Here is a 19,824-nt window from a genome sequence, read left to right as displayed (position 1 = left end):
GAATTTGTTACTGTTGTCTGGTTTAGTAGCACTCTTATATGTTATATGTTTGATGTGGTGGACCTCCACAATCTTCCTTTTGTTACTGAAGTCTGGACGTACATATGTTGTGCATAATCAGTTTTTGTACAGCCCTTTAAATGAAGTCTGTGAAGGAAACAAATTCAAAACAGACAGTATGATTGTGTGTGCAATGTAACTAAGTTATTAATTGTTGATTATTGCTGGTTCCGTTTTATTCTTTAGAACAATCTATTTTATATGGAATATTGTCTCTGATGTCATGTGTCACTCTTAAATTAAATTAAAACCTGGCTTTGGTCAGTAAATTGTGTAAATGTTTGCTTCTTTTTAGTGCCAGCACTCATTAGGAGAAAATGCCACGTCTAAAAATATTTACATTTTTATAACTTTTTACACGTTAAGAACTACAGATCCAGAGGCAGTCCAAAATATAATGAGAAAAGTGATGTCTAAAGTATATACATTTAACATAGAAATTAAATAAAATAAAAATGTTTCCCAGCAATCTCTATCAAATTAATTGCAGAACCATAAAAAACTGGAAAAGTCCTGGAAATTCATTAGTCAAAACGAGTGTGAACCCTGTATCTTAAATTTCGGGAGATAATTTCATAAGACAAAGATCCTCATATGACAGACTCTTGAATTACCTCTTTATTCACTCTTTATGGCACTCAAAACTAGGCCAACAGGTCTAAGAAAACCCGGGGTTAAATCATGTGATTCTACAGGAATACAGTAGTATGCAGTGAAACAGTGTACTGAATAATAAAGAGGCAGAAACAATAAAAAGATTTCCTGTATGCATCTGCCCTTTAATAAGTACTGTACACACATCCGACGAGCAGACAAGGCCATGGAATATATGGCGATATTTTTAGGTAAAAATAGCTTTAACTAAATAAATAAATATACCTTGAACAATTTTGGTCCATCGATTTTCTTTATGAATCTATCTAGCCTATATTCAGTTTCTAAAGCTTGCAAATCATCCAGGCTTTCTCAATTGCATCACATACCAATAGGGCAAACTCTGTCATTGATCTTTGCATTAAGTCCCTACACTATCCATCTGTTCACAAAGTTCCATATTACTCTACATTAGTGGTTCTCAATTGTGGTAGACCAACAGTTGGGTTATAGGTCTATTCTGAAAAAGCAGAAAAAAATCAATTGCAAGTAACCATTTAATCAGGTATAGTTTGGACAGCAAAAACAAACAGGCAATCGACTTCAAACAACCATTAAATGCTATGATATTTGGGCAGAAATCCATCTCTCAATTGATAGAAGAAATCAAATTAGGCAGAAATGTATGCTGTAAATTACTGACAAGCAATTATTGACCAGCGAGAAGCATTACAACCCTTGAGTTTTTGGTATTAATAAATTGCAATGTAGATATATTAATATACGTTTTTAATATAAATGTTTAATTTCATATAAAACAATATTACAACTATTTTTAATAATAAATAGATTAATCAATTGTTTTATTGATTAGATTTGTAATTTTGGTATATTGTGTTGGGTCAGCACTTGAGTTCCAATGAAATTCTACATCCTGAAGCAAAACCAGTTCAAAAGCACTTATCTACATCGTGTTCCTCAGTCAGTTCTTTAGTCTAGTACCTTTAAACGGTAGTGTGCATGTTCACACTATAGTATATTAATAAACAAAGAGTGCTTGTACCACACCATGTGCAGCTCTTTCATTTAATGCATTAGATCAAGTCAACCTTGACCAGTCACAGGTTAAGGCATGACTTTCAAAGGACATTTCTAGGAAAAGGAAAAGATATAACTTGGATAAAACAGCAGTCTGTTAAGCATGATTTTAAGAGGAACGTTATGAAAGAAAAATACGGCATCAGAGAGGGAATGCTTAAGGAAAGAGCTCCATCATCCAGCTGCTTGAAGTCTTCTCCACCCAAACAGCCCCAGTCCCTCTCTCCTCTGAGGTCTCTGGGGTGTCAAGTAAGGGAATAACAGAACGCCAGCTCATTACCAATCCCTCACATCCAACAGACAGAAACCTAGTGAGTGAGAGAAACTGGGGAGAAATCAGTAAAGGAGGGAATGAAATATACTCTCCAATTACTGACGAGCTGCAGTCTGCTATAGAGATACGCACACAAACACACACACGCAGCCATCAAACCAGCCACCGTGACTCCAATGCTAACAATGCCATAGATAGTCTAGAACCATATGCGAGTTCAGACCTTCAAATGTGCCGTCTACTCTTTCTTATGCACCTTTTCTGCTTGTGTTACTCACCTGCTCATACTTACATTATCAGAGTATTGACTGTGCTTGTTGTATTGAAACAGCACAGAAAGCATGTCTCTCTCTCTCTCTCACACACACACACACACACAAGAACAACTGCTGGCCTCGTGGCCTCAGGAGAAATTAATGTACATAATCAGCATATTAAATTTATTCATATATTAGCATAAACAATGTGAAACCTCTCAACTCACATCATCATACATTTCTGATTTATATTACACGTCCTTTTTAAAAACGCATGATACATCAGCAGCATATTGGTTATCAAATCTTTTCATGTATCAGTATCAGACAATATTGGGTATATATCAGATGCTTTTGAATATTTTATTGCTAATTTTCACAGATTTTAACATTTCAATTACCTTTAAATACCTTTGTAAAATATATAAAATATAAGTACAATTAAAGATTTTAAGTTAACATTTCAATCATAATAATAATAATAATAATAATAATAATAATAATAATTCCAAACCCTGTTTGGAAAACCCTTAAAAAAAACAATGAAAGTAAATGGGGTCCAAAACAACATGGATTGTCTTCTTTTGTGTTCTGCCAAAGAAACAGTCATATTTGCAACTACATTTGATGATTTTAATATGGTAGTGTTGCAAGAGTCTTGCACAGCTGATTTCTGCTGCGTTGGCAACAGAACAAAGCAACCGCACATGTGCCCTCATATGAGCATTCCTCTCACACTGCCATGGGCTTTTTCTTGCCAACGGGGTCCCCAAGGCTTCCCGAAAACCCACGAGGTAAACCCAACCCCCACCATCACTCACTCTCACACATATGTACAGTGTGTCACGGTGAACCCCAGAGGTATGCTGATAATGGATGAGCATATCTGGCTGTTTAATTAGCCAACCGTGGTTTTATGGCATCTGGGTCTCTGGGCCATAGAGAAGGATAAAGGTGTGGGTTGTATTTGGACATGTCAGGATGGCTATGCATGTCTGGAGTTTAAAGTAGCACAGGGTTTTTGCTGGTTACAGCTGAGGTTGAAGAACAATGATTTAGTGTATAAAAATCTGAAGAAAAAAAAACTGACCTATTTATAAGCTTTAAACTGTCCAGATGTCCCATGCTTGGGCTCAGGTTCTTGACTTCTGATTGACCTGTGCCTGTACAAGTTAACTAATCCTATATAATACGGTCTGTTTTATGAAGATAAAGCTGCATGTACTGTATGTGATAATCTGGATATGATACTAAAAAGAGAGATTTATGTCTCTTAAGGACAAATTTTGACATATGGTGTGACACTGTAAATAACTAAGGTCAGGTCAGGGTGCATTACACATGCAGTAGTGCCCACAATCACAGCAGAGTAGAGCAACTTCTCCAAATTATTGTATATGCTGCAATTTCATGCAGATATTGGAAACTTGTTTTTGTACTTTGATACAATCTTTTCCTGTAAAACCAGGAAACAAACAATGATATACAACAATGAAGTCTGATTGCAATTCCATGTGTATAATATGCTATCAATCATGTATCACAGCAACCGATGATATGCCAGACAATGAATAGAGGATTAAAGATATATTTTAAGAAAATTGCTTCCATAGCTTATCATTATCAGCATAAGCACTGAAGACAAAGTTAGAGATTTTAGAGAATTTGGAGCAGCTACAGACTGATACGGACTAAAGCAGGGTCTACAACAGGGGGTCCAAGGTGGGATTGCAGAGGGTCTGCCAATTACTGCCAATTACTAAAAACTAATTTAATATTTTAAAAAAATACATGCAAAACAAAAATACAATTGTATGTAATATATTATGTAATATTCTAAATTCAATTACATTTATTAATAATTAAGAAATCTAAAAACTTTTTAGATTATCATCATTTTAAAGAATGTAATATATATATATACTAAAGCAGGGTCTACAACAGGGGGTCCAAGGTGGGATTGCAGAGGGTCTGCCAATTACTGCCAATTACTAAAAACTAATTTAATATTAAAAAAAAAATACATGCAAAACAAAAATACAATTGTATGTAATATATTATGTAATATTCTAAATTCAATTACATTTATTAATAATTAAGAAATCTAAAAACTTTTTAGATTATCATCATTTTAAAGAATGTAATATATATATATATATATATATGTATGTATGTGTGTGTGTGTGTGTGTGTGTTATATATCATATATCATTATAAAATATTTTTATATTATATATTAATATTATAAGTAACTTTAAAGTTAGTTGTCTAGTACAATTAAAATATAAGGTACATAATCAAGTATATTACTATGTACAATAACTAACGATTATTTTAATAGCTGTGTAATATTATAAGTAACTTTAAAGTTAGTTGTCTAGTACAATTAAAATATAAGGTACATAATCAAGTATATTACTATGCACAATAACTAACGATTATTTTAATAGCTGTTCAACCTGACACAGCAGAAGAGGTCCTGCATTCTCCCAGAGAAAGCAGACATGTTGATTTTTGTTCAGAAAAAAATAATTAGCTTTGCAAAAATTGCTAAATAACATGTTGAATTTGTTGATATTACCAGTCTGTTAAAAAGACTTGACAGATTTGACCAAATTTCTTACAATTCCCAACCCTAAACCTTAGCATCATAACAAACACATTAATATGAACATTAATTTCCACCAAGGGATCCAAAGGTTGAAAACTGGCATAGATTTAAGTAAAATTCTAGATATTCAGAGCATGACTGCTAGTTATCTGTAGACAGTTCACAACCCACATATCCAGAAAGATCGGTACTGGAGGCAGCTCTTTATGATCAAAATCACACAAAGCTGTAATCATAATTACCCACAACCTTGAGTGGGCCTGAGAAGAGCAAGTATGTGAGAGAGAAAGAAAAGACAGGAGTAGATATGAAAACATGAGTATTCTCTTTGACTTTACAGTGTCAGACAACACATTTACTGCAGAAATCATGTAGTCATAGCAACAGCAGCAAAGTCTTAGTGCAAGTGTGTCTATGTGTAGGTGCACGGATTTACTTTTCAATGGCCTGAAAGAGAAAAATCGTACGAAATAAAATATTTAACATCTCTCTTTTGAGCACGTACATTCTCAGTGTGAAGATGAAAGCGGCAAACAGTCGCTTATCTGGCCAACTAAAACGGTACATTTTAATTAACACCTGCGCCCTGCGTTTATCAGTAATTGAAACCGTATCCATGCAACCCTTTCTGTGCGATGACCCCATTTGAAATTAATTTGATTTGAATGAACGCAAATGATGATCAAGACTGCATATTAATGTTCATAATACAGATAGCTGTTGCTGGGTGAGGTACCATTAGTAATCGATGTTACCTGTAACTCAAACTCAAACGGCAGGCATCCTCCTTAGATCAGAAGTGTGTCAGAGCCTGTCTCTCCAGCACAAACAAAGTTTGTTTTGAAGGAAACTGTTTTGAAGGAAGTTCTCTTTCTTCCTCAGAAGGAAGGGCTGATAAAGGGAAGCCCGGCTTTGAGATTTTCCACTGAGGAAAAAAGTCACTTCCACCCACACACGGAGAACACCACTGCAGGAGGAGGAGGATGTGAACTGAACAATAGACTCGTGTGTCGGTGGAGTTCTGTAGTTGAAGCTCTGACATGCTTCACCCTGTCGCCCAGATAAGCCTCTCTCCCCTCTCATGCTTCTCTACCAGACCCTCATCCTGCCCCGCAACAACAGCCATTGTTATAAGACAAACATTACAGTCTATTTTTGTCAAGGCTGATCAAGTAAACAAGGTGGTGCTGAGCTTGCACCGCCAACCTCATTTTATTTATCTCAACACAGAGACTCTGTGCCAAACATACACTAAAAAGAGGTTTGCAAGCTGCAATTTCAGTAATGTAGGAGCTAGTTGTCACACGAGAAGTTGTTACAAGAACTATAACTCAGTAATTATGAGGTTTTGAGTCAAAAATCGAATTACACAAATGTGTGCTTTCTCTAGCAGTAGTTTGTATGTGGGTTTCAAGCACTGTGCTCCAAACTTTCAAAATCAGTATATTTTTTGCAATATAGCTAAACCAGTGAACATTATTAAACCACATTAGCATGTACTCAGGTGAAAGCCAACAATAAAATAAAGGTAGACTTTAACTGAAACCTGAACCTGCATTCTCAGGACGAGCATTTTTTATAAATACATTTCAGGTCAGGACATTTTATAAATTGTTATAAATTTTACAGTACCATTCAAAAGTATGCGGTTGGAATTTATTTTTTCTTAATCTTTTTAAGTCTCTTGTGCTTACCATGCATTGAACAAAATGGAGTAAAAAAATATAGTAATACTGTGGAATATTAATTGTATTCCACAATTAATTAATTCCACGTAATTGTATGGTTCCTGTGATGGATGCAAAGCTGTATTTTCAGCATCATCACATGATCCTTCAGAAATCATTCTAATATACTGATTTGCTGCTCAAGAAACATTTCTTATTATTATCAATATTGAAAACAGTTGTGCTGCTTAATATTTATGTGGAAACTGTGATACACATGTGGGTCTCTGATAAATAGAAAGTTCAAAATAACAGCATTTATTCGAAAGAAAAATGATTTGCAACATTGTAAAAGTCTTCAGGTTGCATTGTGACAGCTTACCCCATATAGTATGACAACATGCTCTGCTATTAGGGGATTGTATTTCTTCAAGAACAGGAAGACATTTACTCAAAGTGCTGAAAATGGATCCCCGAAGGACGACAGGAAAAGCACTTATTCAGGGAAGAGTATTATGCCTGAAATAGCTTTGACCAGTTGCTACATGAACGTGTCTCTGCTGAGCCACTCAGGAAGCTGCTAGTAATTAATATAGAAACTTGCTGACAGAAGTTAAATCCTCTAACATATACAAGGAACACATAGGCCTTGATTAACGTGAACGTACTGAATTCAACACTAAATAAACAAAGACAGTGAGAGGTGTAAATGAGACTAGTATACTCAGACACAAGTGCTCTCAGTCAGACTCTCTCTGTGAGGGCTCTCACTTGTACAAGAGTTCCTATGAGCTGCACTCCATTTGGATTTACCTTCAGGTACTTGCTATGAAATGTCACTATGAATATGAAGAGAGTTTGCAAGAGGCTTACAGCAACAAGACCCTTTATCAAAAAACACACATTCCAATATCTGTTTCAGTACATGAGGCCTGGGACAGTGTTTTTCCCCTTCCATCACAGGATGCCTTAGAGGTGCCCTTCATTTACTGGCAGCGGACAAAGGCCTGGGATAATATTCCTTGTGACGGCCCAGTGCAACATTATACCCACACATCTTTACATAGACACAGGCATCATATTCAAACATTTATATACCTTCACCTGTTTACTGCGGTGACTGTGGACTCAGCAGATCGGAGCCAGTGTTAGCTGCAGAATTATCAATATGCATGCAGACTGTGTCGCAGTCTGTCCACTACTCAAGGAATTCCTGCCCTCCTGTGGTAAGACTCTGAAAATGAAAAAAAGCATTTCAGTGTTTGATGGTTTTATGCTGAATGCAGATATTATAAAAGGTTGACTAATTTTCTGTGAGCCACTGTATTTTAGTACATAAATAATATTTTCATATTTTTTCCTCTAACATTTACAAAAAGTATCTAAAAGAGATTTAAAAAAAAAAGATAAAGATAAAAATTCTGTCAAGTAAATATGTTTGCGATATAAAGCGATCATATATCTTCACAACACTTGGAATAAACTGCTTAATTTTACAATCTCATTATGAGCTTTTTGGGTCTTCTAAGTTTTGGTTACCCGGACTTTCAATGGAGGGACATAAACCTCTCAGGTTTCATTAAAAAATATCTTAATTTGTGTTTAAAGATTGAGTAACCAAAGTATTACAAGCTTGGAACGACATTAGGGTGAGTAAATGATGACATAATTTTCATTTCTGGGTGAACTACCCCTTTAAACACACTATTCACACTCTTATGTTATTTATTTCGTTTGCTAACAATGTTCAGTAGTGTATTCACATGGATCGCATGAGAATTGACATATTTATAAAAATAAAAAAAGGAAAACAATATCATTTCTACCAGTGATGCATTGTGTTTAGTCAAATTTGGTGTTGGAAAATGACATAACATTTTGGACGTCCAACTCCATTGTTTGGCTAAGGCTAATTACACAGTTAGCATTTAATTACCCTTAATGCACACAATTAATCAATTCCCTTTTCTTGCATAATTTGACAATAATGAGGACTGAAAACTAGACACAGTAAAAAGTATACATATTCTTTTCACACCTGATATTTACCTGATTTTTCGCTGCTTATTCACAAATCACGTCTCATATTTTTCAAGTTCTTCATTGGCACTGTCTCCTTGGAAAATAAGTACTTTACAAAAACTTTATAGGGCCAAACTGTACACCTGCGCGAGTTCGCCTGATTTAAACCACACATCGGTGTATTCCTCTTCAGCCTGTTGTAGCGCCTCGGTCCTAAAGGAGAAACACCCTAAACAGGTGTGTGTGGACAGTCCACCAGTGAATTTAATCATCATGATTCAACATAATCATAACCCACTATCTCCCTACCCTTGAGGTGGCAGAAGAGCAAGTAGAAAACAGCAGCCGGGTCGCGAGACCAATAAACACCAGTAGGTGGCGGAATATGCACCAAAAGCTGGTTTGCCAACCGCCATTAAACATTATAAGAAGAAGAAGAAAACCAACACGAAATCGCATGCTTCCATACTATATAGTATGCGAGGCGAGTAGTATGTCCGAATTCATAGTATTCGAAAAACAGTAGGAGAGAAGGCGATCAAAAGAGATAACATATATTTAATAGTTTGCTGTGTACTGTTTGAGGTCAACCCCTTTATGAGTCCGACTCTCTAACCATTAGGCCACGACTTCCCCTAGACAAGGAAGATGTAATTTAGAGGAAGAACATGAGGAAGATGAAAGGAGAGCAGAAATGGGGAAAATGAATGAATTTGCTGTTTAAATGGTGATTTTAAATGAACGTAAATACATAACGTTACTATATAAGTTTTGTGTGTCATATAAGCGTGATATGTAAGTTGTATAGTTCAATCAATGACAGAACAGAGGTTGGACAAAATAATGTGAACACCTGCAAAATAGGCAATATTTCTGTAAGTTGTTTTGTGTTGTTTGTTCACAATCTTTATTAGTGTTTGATGGCCCCTATCATTAACTTTTTGTTTTTACTCTCTATTCTTTTTCGCTGATGAAGTCATAATAATAATTACGGTCTTAATCATAAAATCAGTTGTTTTTTAATGCACAACAACTGATTTTAAGATTACAGATGTTTTTGTTAAACAGGAGGACACAGTCTGCTGGGGTAACTGGTAGGATAAAACAGACCCTAAAGGTAAGTCGCCGAACTCTGTGGTGACAAGTTTTTTTTTTGTTGGTTACTGGCGGTTAATAATTTAAACATGTGGCTTCTGCTGCCTGAGGTTTTTAGGTTTTCCCTCAGATTCTCTTCAGATTCACCACAGGGCAATGGGACTGGGCAGTAAACATTTGGGAGAATTCCCTCACTTGTGCGTTTTACTCTATGGGTACTACTATCTGGAGGTTTTACTTTGGAAACCGATACTGTGCTGATTGGCTTTGGCTTTAGTCCTAATGTTCTTGATGGCACATGCCATGTTTGAGGCAAAGAGGTTTTACTTGTTCTTGGTGGTACAGATTTATGTCCCATTTTTAGGTAGTGAGCCAGTGTGTAAAGTAGTCCCAGTAAATGGTTACAGTGCCCCAATCCTGCTTTACAAGTGCTCGGATATACGGGTTTTCTTTAGACAGCTCCACCTGCAACAAAACATTGTTATTAACAAAGCCATTATTAACTAACCATAACCCACATTTCAAGACAAGATGTACAAAATATCAGGTGTTTTTAAAATGAAAATCCACTTACAGACCTTTTTTCTTTTAAAATCACTAACCCCAAAAATGTCCTTTTGTCTTAAAAGTATTTCCAAACCATAGTGGATAACTAAGCTACACACTTACGTTATAACAAGTGTTGGGTAAATTATAATCTTAAAAATAAGATTATTGTACTCTGGGAAATGGTTAAACTGTTTTGGAAAAGTTTGGAAAAGTCCCCGGTACTTATATAAATAAATATATTTGCTACATTATACATCAGAAAAACTACTTGAGACCATATTCATATCACCCGTAACAAGTCGCATTGTATTATGACGTGGCTTACTGGAAACACCTGGTATTTAGTATGAACGAACGACCGAACAAACAAGCTCCAAAAACAAACTAAGGACCAAACCTTGAACCTAACTCGAACCGTCCTGAACATGGAGGGTACAGAAATTTGCTTACAACAACACAAAATACCTTTATGTTGTAAGGCGCCTCGTTCTTTCGCATCGAGCGAAAGAACTGGGCCCTAACACTACAGCCTGCTTCGTTTCTCTTCACTGTAAACCACAGGTATCATGGACATCAAACACTACAGTTCAACACTTTGAATTGGCTAAGAGGCTAATGTTAGCACATACAATCAGTGTGTAACGTCGCGATCTTCTATGCAGCATGCTAAGCTAAAGCTAACCTCACAAGAAAGTCGAAAAGGTATGTTTTTCCTTCAACATCGTGGATATAACCTTCGATCCAGTTGCTGTAACCCTTCAGGAGGATAGACCTGGGAATTTTTGATCCTTCGTCCGCCCATGACTCCACAACATTGAGAGTAAGTGGAGGAAGACATGACAGGTTTGTAGTCCACACAGCCATGTCCTGTTGTTGTGATTTCCTGTTTACCCTCACAGCCTCGTTTTCGAATCAAAATGGCGGCGGGCTGAATAAGGCGTATGAGGTCACGGGAGAGGAGGCGTGGCGGTAATGCTCAATTGGTGATTGCGAGCCGCCAATAAAAAACGAATAAGAAGAAGAAGAAGAGAGAAGGCGTCATATTGCCAATAGGGAGACGTTATTACTAATTTATCAGGCCATGATCAGGTCCATTATTGATTATGGGTCATTTGTATATGGGTCTGCTTCTAGTACTGATTTGAATAGGTTAGATGCAGTGCAAACAAGGGCTTTGAGGATTTGTTGTGGGGCCTTCAGAACTTCCCCAGTTTCAGCCTTGCTTATTGAAATGGGAGAAATGCCCTTATGGTTAAGGCACATTAAATTAGGACTACAGTACTGGGTAAAAATTAGTGGGTGTAATTATACATATCCAGCAAGGTGTTTGTTGCAAGAGTTTGTTAGAAGTAGGAAATATAATAATCAGAGCTTTTGTGACAGAGCAGGGACTTGAGGGCAACATTTCTGCCGCTCAAGTCAAAAGAAAGCGGGAGAACCTAAAACAAAAATATACAGTAAGATTTTTTTTTATTATTATTAGTTCACCCCAAATTTTAGTAGTTCATGATTTGATCATGCTAATGTTTTTCCATGTCATAGTAATGCAGTAATCTAGTGAATGTAATTGACTGTCTTGATATTGTGCTTTTCAGACCCGGGATATCCAACAAAGATATGGAGGAACTTCCCCTTGTGGTCGGTGATGGCCTGCAGCTGAACAGCGTGGAACAGCTTCCTATTACAATAGCATGGGGCATCACTTGCTGGTGGCTTGATCCGGATGTGGCATCCGTCTATTGCACCGCATGTGGGAAACTGGAGATCCAGCCAGCTGGGCAAAACCTGCCTCCACTGCCACTCAGCCAGCTGCGCAAAACCTGCCCCCACTGCCTCCAGGTCATCCGGGGTCGGGAACGTGATCAGCCTCCTCAAAATTCTGATGACTGCACTGCTGATTCTGTGCAGAATGTCATGCACCGTGGACTTTGGGATGTCAAAGCACAGTGACACCAGCCTGTACGATGCTGCGTGGGCCAGCCAGTAGAGAAACACAAGCACCTCAACATCTTTTTCCCAGCCACGGTCAGAATCTGACTTCAAAGCAGCGATGAGGGATGTGATGGACTGTCGTGAAAGCCGGAGGTTTGGACGGAGGTCAGATCCATCTTCGAAATACAATCGAAGAGTTGGCACAGCAGCATTCAGGCGGCAGTAGGTTGTAGGGCTCACAGTCTGTAAATGTGTGTGTGTGTGTGTGTATGTATATATATATATTATTATTTTATTTTTTTTAGAATATGTATTTGTTTATATTACTAATGTAATTTATGTATATTATATCTATCTAATATTTATTTAGGCTATGTATATATTGTATGTATTCATTCTCTCCCTCTCTCGCAGCCTGTATGATGCTGCGTGGGCCAGCCAGTAGAGAAACACCAGCACCTCAAAATCTTTTTCCTAGCCATGGTCAGAATCTGACTTCAAAGCAGCGATGAGGGACGTGATGGACTGTCGTGAAAGCCAGAGGTTTGGACAGAGGTCAGATCCATCTTCCAAATACAGTCGAAGAATTGGCACAGCAGCATTCAGGCGGCAGTAGGTTGTAGGGCTCACAGTCTGTAAATGTGTGTGTGTGTATATATATATTTATTATTATTTTTTTAGAATATGTATTTGTTTATATTACTAATGTAATTTATTTATATTATATCTATCTAATATTTATTTAGGCTATGTATATATTGTATGTATTCATTCTCTCCCTATCCAATTATGTATTAATTCAAGTTTATTCATTGATTCATGTCTTATGTTTGTCCTGTGTATTTTTTCTGCATTTATTTATAACAGTAAATTACTTTATTTCGTTGCTCCAAATGAGCCCGTCATGGTGTTCACAGACATGACTTTTTATTCTGAGGTAAAATGTGCTAGCTAAATAGGTGATTGTACTTACCTTATTTGATAAATGATTTACAAGCTGTCGACCAAGGCCTGATCTTTTATTTATTTAGTCATTTAGCAGACGCTTTTTTTCAAAGCAACTTACAAATGAGGACAACAGAAGCAATCAACTAGTATTAAAACAACTAAAAACCGATCCAAAGCTAAAACTTTATAAATACTACCTATACACATTTTAAAAATAAAGAGATTAAATAAAAATGACACATGCATACTACAACGATTTCATAAAGCTAAAAACAATTCAAAATAGTAAAGAACAAAAGGTACAAGAGTATAATAACGATTCTAACAGAACACTAAGCCAAACGCCAAAAAAAACAACCGCTACATATGTGTATGTACAACCATACACACACATATATATACACACACGTATTTATAAATTCAATATATTATTTCGTTTCCATTTTGTTTGTTGAAGTATTAAAATAACTCCAATTAAAAAAACTTAATAAAAAACCTATACAGACATATTCAGACAATTTAACTCAAATTAAAATAAATAACAAATACAAATCAAATGACAGTAGTTTATCAGTAATCCTAAAAAATCCGTGATCTGCGAGCAGCTGACCGAAGCCGCCTCTGAGCTGTTGATCCAATCAACGTTAAAACGCCGATGAAAGCGGTAAGAATAACGTGAAGCAGTGCTGATGTTCGCGCAGTAGTGAGGGCGCTGTTGTGAAGACGCGTGTCACGTGACAACATCAACTACTCGCCAACCGCCATTAAACATCAGAAGAAGACCAAGGAACAAGTGCGTCATTTCCTATTTACGTGAATTTTCCCGCGCTGCCTGTAGTTTCAGCTGTCATTGAGAACAAACACTGAACATTTTAAGGATGCCAACTTCAGATTATGATCCAGCTTGTTTGCCTGACTTGTTGCCGCTTTATTACCGCAGACTGTTCCCGTTTTCGCAGTACTATCGCTGGTTAAGTTATGGCGGTGGTAAGTAAACCTCTAACGTCTGAGATCACACAGCGAGCGTTTCGCTGGTCTTTAAAATGCTGTTTTCAGTAGTTTGTGCGTTTACAATGAAAAGTCGATCTTTATCGTTTTAATTGAACCAGTATGGTTTCTGCATGCGTATTTTTTTTATATGTAACCATGTTTACGTGTCTAGTTCAACATTTCTAATTTCCTTCGTCTCTTAATTTTGCCTCTTGCAGTGTCTAAAAACTACTTCCAGAACCGTGAGTTTTCCTTCACCCTAAAAGATGACATTTATGTGAGATATCAGTCCTTCACCACTCAGAATGAGCTGGAGAAAGAGATGCAGAAAATGGTTCCCTACAAGGTTGATATTGGAGCAGTCTACAGCCACAGGGTGATTATTTTATAGCTGGCATGTCCTGTGGTGAATATCATATTTTAAACAGCATTTTGATTCTTCTTTTTATATTGTTATATTATGCGTATGCCTTTTGAGCTTTTTCTGACTAAAAAAAAACTGTATGCATATTAATTGAAAGACTTGATGAGATATTCATTCAATATAGTTTCATATTGAAATGAAAAGATCATAATTTCTCTGGCTCTGTGATTGACAGCCCAGTCAACATAATGCAGTGAAGTCTGGAAGCTTCCAGGCCCTGGAGAAGGAGCTGGTGTTTGACATTGACATGACCGACTATGACGATGTCAGACGTTGCTGCAGGTATACAGATGTCTTCTCAGCTTCTTTCATCTTAATACATAAGATGCTTATGGAATAGAATATTCATTCAATATAGTTTCATATTGAAATGAAAAGATCATAATTTCTCTGGCTCTGTGATTGACAGCCCAGTCAACATAATGCAGTGAAGTCTGGAAGCTTCCAGGCCCTGGAGAAGGAGCTGGTGTTTGACATTGACATGACCGACTATGACGATGTCAGACGTTGCTGCAGGTATACAGATGCCTTCTCAGCTTCTTTCATCTTAATACATAAGATGCTTATGGAATAGTGTTTTAAATGCAGTTATTTTTAAAACATTTTTACTTCAGTGCTGCTGATATCTGCTCAAAGTGCTGGACTCTAATGATCATCGCTATTCGTATTCTGGACCGGGCACTTCGGGGTAAGCATAACTTCTCATCAACACACATTTACAGTTTACAGTAACATCACAACAAATGAAAACAATTGTAACATGTGCTGTTTGTGTGGTTCAGAGGACTTTGGATTCCATCATCTCCTGTGGGTGTACTCGGGCAGGAGAGGCGTGCATTGCTGGGTTTGTGATGATGCTGCTAGGAAGCTCTCGGTGGCGGCACGGTCTGCCGTGGCAGAGTATCTCAGTTTAGTCAAGGTATTCAAATATCAGATAACTGATCATCCTAGAAATGTTATGGATTTGTTTATCATATTCAGCTGTGTAATCTAAAAGCTTTGATTTAATGAATGAATTGTGTGTCCTGTGCATGTTTATTTAGGGTGGTGAGGAGACTCTGAGAAAAGTTGTGCTGTCAGATCCAATCCACCCTTTCATCAAGTAAGAGGGACTGATGACTTACTTCCTTAAGTGCATAATGTGTAAATGATGTAACTGCAGTCTCTTGTTGTTCTAGTCATTCTCTGTCTGTGGTGGAGCGCTATTTCCAACAATACGCCATTGTGGAACAGGACATATTGGGCAGTAAGGAGAGTGTAGACAAAGTGCTCGCTCTTCTGCCTGAAGATATCCTTTCATTTCCCATAGTGCTTTTACAATACCAGTATTTCAGTAGTCGCTACCAGTACCAGTCAAATTTCACAATTCTGTGTCAATTTTGGTACATATCAAAAAATATTGGAAATACTTAAATTGTTCATGTTGTTCACACAAGCAGGTTTTCATTGCGTACAATGTGAGTAGTGTAACTGATCCTTTTATAAGAGGAGCCCAGTTTACTGTTATTTCTTTAAGTCTGACTACACATATCAAAAAGGACCTGACAATCTATTATCAGGATGAAAAGAACCCAATGAAACGATGGGACAGACTCTGCGCTCTGGTGGAACATAAAAAGGTAAATGCAAACTACTCGCACAGCTGACCACGCAACAACCTTGAGATCTCCTCTTTGTAGACAAATAAAGCCTTTCACCAGGGAAGGTTAGTTCAGTTTCCTGTCGTTTTCATTTGTTTATGTGTGTCTGTGAAGTCGAGTATTAAAAAGGGTGGTCAGTACTTCGATAAGGAGATCATGCTGCAGTACTGTTACCCACGCCTGGATGTCAACGTCAGTAAAGGAGTCAACCACTTACTGAAGAGCCCCTTCAGCGTACACCCTAAGACAGGTGAGAACAAATATTACCAGAGTAACTTACTTTATATACTGCTGTTCAAACGTTTGGGGTCAGTAAGATCAGTCTTTTCTTTTTTTTTTCCCCCAGCAAGGATAAGAAATCTTTGTATCACAGTTACCACAAAAATATTAAGCAGCACAACTGGTTTCAACATTGATAATGATAAGAAATGTTTCTTGAGCAGCAAATCAGTATGTTAAAATTATATTTTTATTCAAATGCAGCCAAAACTTTTCAACGGTAGCACATTGCTAGTTTTAAGGTGCAAGTTTCATCTGTATATGTGTTTTACGTTTGAGGTAAAATGGCTTGCTAATGTCATTTCAGTTTGATTTTAAACATCTTTTTGTATTCAATATTTTCTTCAGGTCGAATCTCAGTGCCAATAGATCTGAAAGAACTGAACACGTTTGATCCTTTCGAGGTGCCTACGATCAGGTAAATCCTGAATATATCAGCATCCATCTTTGTCAGGTTGTTCCAAATAAGTTGTCAAGTGCTTTCTAAAAATACTTGAGGAGCTTTTGTCTGAAGTTCGATATGCTAGACTCACTGGTCTCTCTGTAGTCTGATCTGTGAGGAGCTGGAGAGACCCAGAGCAGATGAGGCGGAGGAAGATGATGTAAAGGACAAGGAGAATGAACAAGAAGCTGGAGAACGACGCAGAATCAGAGGTGAGCAAACATCATGTTTGACGGTTCAGTTTATTCACATGTTGGTATTGTTCAGGAGCCAACCTCTGAGCTAAACATGTTTTTGGTTATGTGTAGACTATAAGCGGACCAGCCTGGCCAAGTATGTGAAGGTCTTTGATCGGTTTTTGGAGGCAATGGCTCGATCTTGGAAAGGAGAGATGCTGAAGAAGAGTGGTGCGTTAGAAACAAGTTTCTCAGTTTTACTGACTTTCATGTCCTTTCACATACACTTGATTTCAGCATTTACATTACAAATGGATTAGGGATGCATGACACATCAGTTATTGGTTATATGGCATTTAGATTTGAGCATTAAATGACTATGTTTGTCTTTAAAAAAAAAACGATGTAATCTTTAGTCCATATCAAAATGAATATCCAGTTGATTTGATTTTGTTCTATTTTTATTCAGTTGGACAAAATAGTTCATAATTTCAATATTGGCCATGATATGAAAATAAGGATTGGCTTATCGTTGATTGCGTCCTTAAACTGATGGTGATTCTAGTTGATGTGACTGTGCAGATTATTTAATTGATTATTTGAATGTGATTTATGATTCCATCTTTGTCAGGTTGTTCCAAATAAGTTGTCAAGTGCTTTCTAAAAATACTTGAGGAGCTTTTGTCTGAAGTTCGATATGCTAGACTCACTGGTCTCTCTGTAGTCTGATCTGTGAGGAGCTGGAGAGACCCAGAGCAGATGAGGCGGAGGAAGATGATGTAAAGGACAAGGAGAATGAACAAGAAGCTGGAGAACGACGCAGAATCAGAGGTGAGCAAACATCATGTTTGACGGTTCAGTTTATTCACATGTTGGTATTGTTCAGGAGCCAACCTCTGAGCTAAACATGTTTTTGGTTATGTGTAGACTATAAGCGGACCAGCCTGGCCAAGTATGTGAAGGTCTTTGATCGGTTTTTGGAGGCAATGGCTCGATCTTGGAAAGGAGAGATGCTGAAGAAGAGTGGTGCGTTAGAAACAAGTTTCTCAGTTTTACTGACTTTCATGTCCTTTCACATACACTTGATTTCAGCATTTACATTACAAATGGATTAGGGATGCATGACACATCAGTTATTGGTTATATGGCATTTAGATTTGAGCATTAAATGACTATGTTTGTCTTTAAAAAAAAAACGATGTAATCTTTAGTCCATATCAAAATGAATATCCAGTTGATTTGATTTTGTTCTATTTTTATTCAGTTGGACAAAATAGTTCATAATTTCAATATTGGCCATGATATGAAAATAAGGATTGGCTTATCGTTGATTGCGTCCTTAAACTGATGGTGATTCTAGTTGATGTGACTGTGCAGATTATTTAATTGATTATTTGAATGTGATTTATGATTTTTTTTTTTTTACTTTTTTGCAGATCTTCAGAAGGACTTCTAAGACAGAAGTGCTGGAACTATAAAACAGCTGTTTATCAGAACGCATTTACGTGTTTATCTGAGGATACAGACACTTTGACATACAAAGAACTATAACCGTTTGATTCCATGTGATACTGCGCTCCTTTACTTTTCTAATGGAAATAGGTTTCCCCTCATTTTCTATGTTTTGTAAATCAAATTTTTTTTGGAATTTGTTTCATTTTTCTACCAGCTAAATAAAATAACTTGTACAAATCTGTTATATTTGTTGTCTGGTTAAAAGGGGGGGAAAACCCCACAAAATTACAAAAATGGTTGTTGTGACTAGGGCTGGGCGATATAACTAAAAAAATGATCACGATAATGTTTCATATCGAACGGTATCGATAATTATTGACATTTTTTTAATAACCTTTCTTAAACAGGGAGCAGTAGAAAAAAGGTTTAAATTGAACCACTATTTTTAATTTACCCAATTTATTAAGACAAACAACAACTTATTTTAGTCTTAACAAACAAAATGGCAAATAATATAAAATTGAAACAAATATCTCCTTTCTTATATTTTATATGCAGATTAAATAAGTAAGGAAACACTTGTTCTGTCTCCTGAGGCCACAGCAGGGCACAATGAGCAAAATAATGCACCTCATTAAACTGTTTATTCAATGCAATGAAAATAACGGCTGTCTATAAAAAAGCACATAACGTCTAAACTAATATTTATAAATCAAATATGATTTCGTAAATTGCATAAACAATAATGAACAAAACAGCATCATGTATTTATGCATAGCTTAATACAAATAGCCAAAGCGCCGATCACACGATTGCATGTAAAAACATATGAGACGCAGTGGAATGGAATAAAACCCCCACAAATTCTCGAGACATGTTTTCTGAAAGTTGAACCTCTTTTAACTTTACATGGCTTTCTATTCAACTCTTGCAACAGTCACAGTTGTGCGTCTCAGGAATGCGTCGAGCATCGTTCTGTGGGAGTGGCTTGGTTTCGGTTTGTTTACACGTGACGTCACTGGTGGCGCGCGAAATGCAGCTGGAGGGCAGGAAGTGATTTTTCTCTCCACAGAAATCACTGGCAGAAACTCCAAATGCCAGTGTTTTGCGTTGTTTATGGGTACTCAAATTGGCCAAACCGAGAAACCACAAGGAGCTTTTATCGTGTACGAAAATGTGTTGTTCATAAGTGGGGAAAAGTCAAGAATTTGGCTGAAAAACGCTGGAAAAAGTGGCTTGTAAACCTGTGTCTGCGGTCGGGAGGAGCGGAGCTCGTGTGATAATGCTCGTGCGTGTAAATGGTTATTATAG

At 36.9% G+C, this 19,824-nt stretch overlaps 1 protein-coding gene and 1 long non-coding RNA gene across 2 annotated transcripts; one reads left to right on the top strand and one right to left on the bottom strand.

Annotated features, from left to right (window-relative positions):
* Window positions 1-1,825: 1,825 nt before the first annotated feature.
* LOC107563660 (uncharacterized) lies at window positions 1,826-8,920 on the bottom strand. Its single transcript, XR_001606123.1, has 3 exons — window positions 8,611-8,920; window positions 7,666-7,795; window positions 1,826-2,060 (listed from the first exon to the last, which is right to left on the bottom strand). It is a non-coding gene; the product is annotated as an uncharacterized lncRNA (long non-coding RNA).
* Window positions 8,921-13,880: 4,960 nt separating this feature from the next.
* On the top strand, window positions 13,881-18,726 carry LOC107563658 (DNA primase subunit 1). The gene is made up of 13 exons (XM_016248592.1): window positions 13,881-14,094; window positions 14,316-14,473; window positions 14,697-14,803; window positions 15,136-15,209; window positions 15,304-15,440; window positions 15,565-15,623; window positions 15,700-15,809; window positions 16,049-16,140; window positions 16,276-16,411; window positions 16,789-16,858; window positions 16,988-17,094; window positions 17,191-17,289; window positions 18,495-18,726. The coding sequence occupies exons 1-13, from the start codon at window positions 13,986-13,988 to the stop codon at window positions 18,512-18,514; spliced, it is 1,278 nt and encodes a 425-aa protein (XP_016104078.1). The 5' UTR covers window positions 13,881-13,985; the 3' UTR covers window positions 18,515-18,726.
* The last annotated feature ends 1,098 nt before the right edge of the window (window positions 18,727-19,824 follow it).

The sequence above is a fragment of the Sinocyclocheilus grahami genome, unplaced genomic scaffold (assembly GCF_001515645.1).
Source record: "Sinocyclocheilus grahami isolate Dianchi unplaced genomic scaffold, SAMN03320097.WGS_v1.1 scaffold885.1, whole genome shotgun sequence".
In the NCBI taxonomy this organism is placed as follows: Eukaryota; Metazoa; Chordata; class Actinopteri; order Cypriniformes; family Cyprinidae; genus Sinocyclocheilus; species Sinocyclocheilus grahami.
Note: the sequence above shows the minus strand (reverse complement) of the source record. Positions and strands in the feature narration are given on the sequence as shown.